This window comes from Lepus europaeus, chromosome X (genome assembly GCF_033115175.1).
Source record: "Lepus europaeus isolate LE1 chromosome X, mLepTim1.pri, whole genome shotgun sequence".
NCBI lineage: Eukaryota > Metazoa > Chordata > Mammalia > Lagomorpha > Leporidae > Lepus > Lepus europaeus.
In genome coordinates, this window is record NC_084850.1 from 28035585 (window position 1) to 28044929 (window position 9345).

The 9345-nt window shown below is 39.9% G+C and overlaps 1 protein-coding gene across 1 annotated transcript; it reads left to right on the top strand.

Annotated features, from left to right (window-relative positions):
• Window positions 1-7471: 7471 nt before the first annotated feature.
• On the top strand, window positions 7472-8596 carry LOC133753551 (actin-related protein T1-like). The gene has a single exon (XM_062184248.1). The coding sequence runs from the start codon at window positions 7472-7474 to the stop codon at window positions 8594-8596; it is 1125 nt and encodes a 374-aa protein (XP_062040232.1).
• Window positions 8597-9345: the final 749 nt, after the last annotated feature.

A 9345-nucleotide genomic window follows, 5' to 3' on the forward strand; every position in this document is an offset into this window, starting at 1 on the left:
ATACACTACATTAACAGACTGCAGAAGAAAAACCATATGATTCTCTCAATAGACGCAGAGAAAGCATTTGATAAAATACAACACCCTTTCATGATGAAAACTCTAAGCAAACTGGGTATGGAAGGAACATTCCTTAATACAATCAAAGCAATATATGAAAAACCCACGGCCAACATCCTATTGAATGGGGAAAGGTTGGAAGCATTTCCACTGAAATCTGGTACCAGACAGGGATGCCCTCTCTCACCACTGCTATTCAATATAGTTCTGGAAGTTTTGGCCAGAGCTATTAGGCAAGAAAAAGAAATTAAAGGGATACAAATCGGGAAGGACGAACTCAAACTATCCCTCTTTGCAGATGATATGATTCTTTATTTAGGGGACCCAAAGAACTCTACTAAGAGACTGCTGGAACTCATCGAAGAGTTTGGCAAAGTAGCAGGATATAAAATCAATGCACAAAAATCAACAGCCTTTGTATACACAGGCAATGCCACGGCTGAGGAAGAACTTCTAAAATCAATCCCATTCACAATAGCTACAAAAACAATCAAATACCTTGGAATAAACTTAACCAAAGACGTTAAAGATCTCTACGATGAAAACTACAAAACCTTACAGAAAGAAATAGAAGAGGATACCAAAAAATGGAGAAATCTTCCATGCTCATGGATTGGAAGAATCAACATCATCAAAATGTCTATCCTCCCAAAAGCAATTTATACATTCAATGCAATACCCATCAAGATCCCGAAGACCTTCTTCTCAGATCTAGAAAAAATGATGCTGAAATTCATATGGAGACACAGAAGACCTCGAATAGCCAAAGCAATCCTGTACAACAAAAACAAAGCCGGAGGCATCACAATACCTGATTTTAGGACATACTACAGGGCAGTTGTTATCAAAACAGCATGGTACTGGTACAGAAACAGATGGATAGACCAATGGAACAGAATAGAAACACCAGAAATCAATCCAAACATCTACAGCCAACTTATATTTGACCAAAGATCCAAATCTAATCCCTGGAATAAGGACAGTCTATTCAATAAATGGTGCTGGGAAAATTGGATTTCCACGTGCAGAAGCTTGAAGCAAGACCCATACCTATCACCTTACACAAAAATTCACTCAACATGGATTAAAGACTTAAATCTACGACCCGAAACCATCAAATTATTAGAGAGCATTGGAGAAACCCTGCAAGATATAGGCACAGGCAAAGACTTCCTGGAAAATACTCCAAAAGCACAGGCAGTCAAAACCAAAATTAACATTTGGGATTGCATCAAATTGAGAAGCTTCTGTACCTCGAAAGAAACAGTCAGGAAAGTGAAGAGGCAACCAACAGAATGGGAAAAAATATTCGCAAATTATACTACAGATAAAGGATTGATAACCAGAATCTACAAAGAAATCAAGAAAAACCACAACAAGAAAACAAACAACCCACTTAAGAGATGGGCCAAGGACCTCAATAGACATTTTTCGAAAGAGGAAATCCAAATGGCCAACAGACACATGAAAAAATGTTCAAGATCACTAGCAATCAGAGAAATGCAAATCAAAACCACAATGAGGTTCCATCTCACCCCGGTGAGAATAGCTCACATTCAGAAATCTACCAACAACAGATGCTGGAGAGGATGTGGGGAAAAAGGGACACTAACCCACTGTTGGTGGGAATGCAAACTGGTTAAGCCACTATGGAAGTCTGTCTGGAGATTCCTCAGAAACCTGAATATAACCCTACCATACAACCCAGCCATCCCACTCCTTGGAATTTACCCAAAGGAATTTAATTTGGCAAATAAAAAAGCCATCTGCACATTAATGTTTATTGCAGCTCAATTCACAATAGCTAAGACCTGGAACCAACCCAAATGCCCATCAACAGTAGAATGGATAAAGAAATTATGGGACATGTACTCCATAGAATACTATACAGCAGTAAGAAACAATGAAACCCAGTCATTTGCAACAAGATGGAGCAATCTGGAAAACATCATGCTGAGTGAATTAAGCCAGTCCCAAAGAGACAAATTTCATTTGTTTTCCCTGATCGGTGACAACTGAGCGCCAAAGAGAAAACCTGTTAAGTGAAATGGACACTATAAGCAACAATGAACTGATCAGCTCCTGTCCTGACTTTAGATGTACAATGTAATACTCTATCCTTTTTAGTATTCGTTGTTGTTGTTGTTGTTCTAGTACTATTGGTTGAACTCAGTAATTAACACACAATTATTCTCAGGTGTTTAAATTTTAACTGAAAAGTGATCCCTGTTAAATCTAAGAGTGGAAAAAGAGAGGGAGGAGGTAAACAATTAGGAACATGCTCAATCGGACTGGCTGCAAATGGGGGAGTTAGAAATGTGCAGGGGATTCCAACACAATTCCATCAAGATGGCATGTACCAATGCCATCGCACTAGTCCAAGTGATCAATTTCAGCTCACAATTGATAGCTCTGATAGGTCTAAGAGTCAAAGAGATCACACAAACAAGATAAGTATCTGCTAATACTAACTGATAGAATCAAAAAGGGAGAGAAAGATCCAACATGGGAAGTGGGATACACAGCAGACTCATAGGATGGCAGATGTCCTAAACAACACTCCGGCCTCAGAATCAGCCCTCAAGGCATTCAGATCTGGCTGAAGAGCCCATGAGAGTATAGCAGGCATGGAAAGCCAAGATACCATGGGAAAAAAAAAAAAGACCTAAGTGAATGATCTCTGTGAGTGAGATCCCAGTGGAAAGAACGGGGCCATCAAAGAAGGAGGTACCCTTCTCCGAAGGGAGGAGAGAACATCCACTTTGACTATGACCCTATCGGAATAAGATCAAAGTCAGCGAACCCTAAAGGCTTCCATAGCCCTTGCAACTCATGACTAGAGCCCAGGGAGATTACTGACGCCATGAACAGGAGTGTCAAATTGTTAAGTCAGCAACAGGAGTCACTGTGTACTTACACCCCATGCGGGATCTGTCCCCAATGTGTCGTCTAAAGCCAAGTGATGCTACGACTGGTACTGAAACAGTATTTTTATACTTTGCGTTTCTGTGTGGGCGCAGACTGATGAGGTCTTTGCTAATTATATACTGAAGTGATCTTCTGTATATAAAGAGAATTGGAAAAAAAAAAAAACAACCTGGTGTTAAAATGGAAATGGCATAGAAAATTAATTATTTTGAAAAAAAATTATGTAGGATCTCTGTCTTTAATGTGCTGTACATTGCTATTTTATGCTATAATTAGTAATCCAATGGTAGTTTTTTCACTTGATGTTGCTATATGGGCAAAATGTTGAAATCTTTACCTAATATATACTAAACTGATCTTCTGTATACAAAAAGAATTGAAAATGAATCTTTACACGAATGGAGGGGGAAAGGGAGCGGGAGGGGGGAGGGTTGTGGGCGGGAGGGAGGTTATGGGAGGGGGGAAGCCATTGTAACCCACAAGCTATACTTTGGAAATTTATATTCATTAAATAAAAGTTTAATTAAAAAAAAAATAATCAATAATTATCAAATCCTGGCTATCCCAAATATCATTAAGAAACCTCTTGAGAACACAAGGGTGAATATTGCTTACTCTCATAATGGGAGAGTACTACCATGACTGTGTGTTAGTAGGGTTTCATAGGATAAAGTACAATTTTTGTAATTTTATAGTTTTTTAATATATATCAGTGACTGGGCTGGTGCCGCAGCTCAATAGGCTAATCCTCTGCCTTGCGGTGCTGGCACACTGGGTTCTAGTCCTGGTCGGGGCGCCGGATTCTGTCCCGGTTGCCCCTATTCCAGGCCAGCTCTCTGCTGTGGCCCAGGAGTGCAGTGGAGGATGGCCCAAGTGCTTGGGCCCTGCACCCCATGGGAGACTAGGATAAGCACCTGGCTCCCACCTTCAGATCAGCGCAGTGTGCCAACCGTGGTTGCCATTGGAGGGTGAACCAACGGCAAAGGAAGACCTTTCTCTCTGCCTCTCTCTCTCACTGTCCACTCTGCCTGTCAAAAAAATAAATAAATAAAAAATATATATCAGTGACTACATAAAATAGATAAAGGAAACAATTTTTTAAAAGATTTATTTATCTATTTGAAGGAGTTACAAAGAAATAGATGGAGAAACACAGAGAGAATTTTCCGTCCTCTCTTTTATTCCCGAAATGGCTACGATAGCTGGTTTTGGCCAAGGGTGGTGCCAGGAGGCCTAAGAACTTGGATAATCTTCTGCTTCTTTCCCAGGTGCATTAGCAGAGAGCTTGATCTGAAGTGGAGCAGCTAGGACTCGAACCCATGCCCATATCTGATGCCAGCATGGCAGGCAGCATCTCTACCTGCTATACCACAATGCCAGCCCCAGGAAGCAAATATTTACACGGGAAATCTTTATTAGCTTTCTACGACTGTCATAACAAAGTGCCATAGAGTGGGTGGTTGAAACGACAGAAATTTTCTTTCTCACATTATGGAAATTAGAACTCTATGATCAACATTTTTGTAGGGCTAGTTCCCTTTTAGGCATGTCTCCTTGACTTGTAGATAGCTCTCCTCTCTGTATTTCCATGCAGTCTTCCCACTTTACTTGCCTGCATACTAATCTCCTCTCTCTAAAAGGACACTCATTTAAACTTAATTACCTCTTTAAAGATCATATCTCAAAATATAATCACATTTTAAGGTTCTGGGTGACAGGACTTCGACATATTAATTTGGGGGAAAGGAACACATTCAACTCATAATAAAATCCATGTAATAGGTTGGTGATAGATGATAGATAGGTGATAGAGGTAAATAGATTAATTAGATGTGACAGATATATAGATAGATAGATGATAGAAGATAGATGATAAATATAAAGAGGACAGATGATTAATGATTGATGATAGACACCACCCTGTCTTGAAGATAAAGCTTAAATTTACCCCCCTTAAGTATGAGCTTACTTTAGTGACTCACTTCTAATGAGCAGGATAGTAAAATAGATTCAGATGTGGTAAATTTACCACATTGTGATGTGGTAAATGCCATTTGATTGTGAAGATGTGGAACCTGGGAACTCTCATATACTGTGGTGGGAATATAAAATGCCACAATCATTGTGACAGATAATTTAGCAGTTACTTAAAAAATATAAATTTAGGTATGGTCCAGTTATTTTACTCAAATATTTACCAGAAGTGATAGCATATATCCACAAAAAGACTTGCACATGGATATTCATAGGAAGTTTATTGGTAATAGTCCAAAAGAGAAAATCATCTAAATGTCAACTGGTGAATAAACAGCAAAATAGCAATAATGGCACACAATATAGTAATGAAAAGTAACTATTTGAGGGACAGATGTTTGGCATAGAAGATATGATACTATTTAATACAAGTGCATATCCCATAAAAGTGCCAGTATTCAACTCCCAGATCCTCTTTTTTCCCCCCAGATGCACTTCTGATTCTAGCTTCCTGCTAATGAGCACAGTGGGAGGAAGTAGTAATGGCTCAGGTGGTTGGATCCCTGCCACGTGTGTGGTAGACCTCAGATCAGCTCCCAGCTACTGGATTCAGTCTGCCTAAGTCCTGGGTTTTTTGGGCTTTGGGGGAGTGAATCAACAGACAGATTCTCTGTCTCTGTCTCTGTCTTTCTTTAACTAAAAACTATTGATTATGCAACAACATGAATAAGTCTCAAATAATGTTGCTTAGTGAAAGCATCATAAAAATGAACACATCCTGTATAATTATATCCATATGTATAATTCCAGAAACATGCTTATTAACTTGCAGTGACAGAAGCATATTAATGATGGCCTGAGCAAAGAGGGGAGAGGCAGACAGAAAAGATTATGATGCATGAGCTAACTCTTGATGTTGAGAAATGTATTTACATTGTTTAATGATTTGTAGGTAATTCCACATGTCAAACTTTTCAGATTGAGCATTTAAGTATGTTCATTTCTTGTGCTACAACTGTACTTAAATGTATCTATTAAATAAGTAAAATGAGTTTTCATTTCTCCAAAAATCCCTAGGCCTAGGCAATTTTCCACTCATTCTTAAAAACATAAATAATTGCTTCCAATTTTATAAATCAATTCTAGAATATAAAGAAAACATATACATTGCACAACTTATTTTATAAAATATGCATAAGTAAAATTGATATCAAATCCTGACAACTGTAGTTACAGAAAAAAAAGTATGTATCTCTTTTATGAACATGCATGCAAAAATACTAGTTATAATATTTTAAAACCACAAATACATTTATTGGAAGCACATAGCACAATGTGTCTGCATTGATTATCACAGAAGGGTAGGTTATTTTAAAGTTAAAACTTCAACTAATATGTTGTGGTAAATTAACAAAGGAAACATGTTAAATTTGATATGAAACCCGCCAAATACTATTTGATAAAATTCAATGTCAATCCATCAAAAACTTTTGACAACAGACAAATGGCAGATTACTCAGATAACTTTTTTTGAGAACTTCTTTATGCTGATAATGGATAGCTTTAACAAATTCTCTACAGCTACCCTAGCACTTAAAAAGAAAGCCAATGTATTAATTTGTTAATTTCAGGAAACAGAGGAAAATGTCTCCTATCATGATTCCTGCTGTAGGTTAAGAAAAGAAAGGTGTAAGAAACAATTTTAATTTTTCATAGATAATTATAACATACTTAAAAATAAAGTTGATTGTAATTATAAGAGTTTAGCAAAATTTTGCATGCAAAATTAATATACTAAAAGATAATTGTATTGCTATACAATAGCCAGAACCACTTCTTGCAATTTTAAATTTTTTGTTTATTTTTCCATTTGTATTTATTTGAAAGGCAAAGAGATGGGAGGGGGTAGGGAATGAAAATATGAAAGCAGTTTGGAGAGGATTATGGGCATCTCCATTTGTGTCTCAGGCTTATTAGTTCCTTCACTTAGCAAAGGAAAGAGTACTTTTGATATTACATGCACAGGAGCTCAGCCCAAAACAGAAGGCAATTCTCTGGGTCAAGCCCATAGCTGGGCAGCTTCATTCTGTTTTAAAACTAAGCATCTGCAGGGGATTCATGGGTTTATGAAAGCTATCTGTATGTATGGTGTGCCTTCCCCTGCCTCAAGTCTAACTAATTAGGGATCTGTGTTGGCAGAGACCCAGCCCCTCCCCCGCTGATGCTTACCCAGTACAACTGTTGCTATGGTGAGATTGTTACATGGGGGTCAGGCAGCCTTGAAATTGCCTGTGACAGGCATTGAGCCACCAGAAAAGAGACAAGATTCATGGGTTAAGGACGGGGTGTTCTGGTAGATTTCGGGACAGCCTGCCAGCTCCATCTGGGTGACAACCGGAGAACTTGAGAATCCTGTGATTATCAAACCACCAGAGGCAACTGCTGTCTCTTAAAGAGGCCCAACTGATCTGTCTTCATTTTGGTGAAGTCTCGAAGACCAGGTAAAGACATGTCTGATTCACGTGTGTTAGACATTCCTGCTGTGATTTTTGACAATGGTTCAGGCCTCTGTAAAGTGGGACTGTCTGGAGATATTGGACCCCGTCATATTGTCAGCTCAGTTGTGGGGCATCCTAAATTTAACATACCTTCTGCAAGAGCCAATCCGAAGAAGTACTTTGTTGGAGTTGAAGCCCTGGACAAGAATGATTCTTTATATTTGCACTACCCCATTGAGCGTGGACTGGTAACAGGGTGGGATGACATGGAAAAACTCTGGAACCATCTTTTTGAAGTAGAGCTGGGAGTGAAACCCAATGAACAGCCTGTACTCCTGACTGAGCCCTCCTTGAACCCAAGAGAGACTCGAGAAAGAACTGCAGAAACCATGTTTGAGAAGTTCAATGTTCCAGGTTTCTATCTGGCCAACCATGCTATGGTAGCTCTCTATGCCTCTGCCTGTGTCACCGGCCTTGTGGTCGACAGTGGAGAAGGACTTACCTGCACTGTTCCCATCTTTGAGGGTTACACCCTACCCCATGCAGTCACCAAGCTCTGCGTGGCAGGAAGAGACATCACAGAGCACCTCACCCGACTCCTCCTTGCTAATGGGTGCAACTTCCCTTGTATCCTGAACAAAGCCGTGGTGGATGACATCAAGGAGAAGCTGTGTTATGTCGCTGTAGAGCCAGGGAACAAGAGAGGTCATGTGGTCCTGAGAAAATACAAGCTACCAGATGGGAATGTCATCCCCATTGGAGACCAGCTGTCCCAAGTGCCTGAGGTTCTTTTTACACCTGATCAATTGGGCATACACAACCCCGGACTCTCAAAAATGGTTTCCAGCAGCATCTTGAAGTGTGACACTGACATCCAGAAGAACCTGTTTGCAGAGATTGTGCTGTGTGGTGGTACCACTCTCTTCCCTGGACTGGAGGAAAGACTCATGAATGAACTGGAACTGCTGGCTTCCAAAGGGACTCCCATCAAGATCACTGCTTCTCCTGATAGATGTTTCTCTTCGTGGATTGGCTCATCCATTATGACGTCTCTGAGCACTTTCAAGCAGATGTGGGTCTCCTCTGCAGAATTCGAGGAGGTTGGGGTCTCTGTGGTTCAGAGGAAATGCTTTTAGAGAACGTGGACTGAACACATGAGATGTCTTGAAGTGCCAGATTACCAGAGCACTTGCAAGAAGAGACATGATGTCTCAGCATTCAGCAGAATGTTCAATAAAAAAGTGTTCTGCCATTTCAGATTTCTGTTTATTCTTTGTAGTACTAGGATAATTTCTGATTCATGTCGTGCATCTTTTAATTGTCTAAGGCAACTCTTCTTGTCCTGTGGTCCTCTTAGGTGGTTTTCCTCTGAGAAAACTTTGGGTTATGTATTAAGATGTGTTTATTTTCAAGGTTTATAGTAAAATGAGCTTGAGCCTCATCACTAAAAGCAGGATTCAGCATTGTCCATACATTTTTTTTTTAAATTTGTGTCAGTGGTTTTGATAGAACACTGCCTGGGAGAGGGTTTCAGGTCATCCTTGGTTACATATTGTTGTAAACATTGGACTTGGACCACCTTCCGCTTCTTTTCCAGGCATGTTAGCAAGGAGCTGGATTGGATCTGGAGCATCCAAGACGTGAACACGGCCCCATTTGAGATGCTGGCCATAATGCCAGCCTTGAGACAGAGATCTTCTATCCACTGGTTCACTGCCCAAATGACCACTGTAGTCAGTTATAGAAGCCAGGAACCTGGAACTCCATCAAGGTGTCCCATGTGGGTTGGAGGGGCCCAAGTAAATTAGTAAGCAGCTGAATTGAAAGTAGAATAGTTGGGACACAAGCACCCACTCTGGAAGGGGACACTGGTGTTGCACGCAGC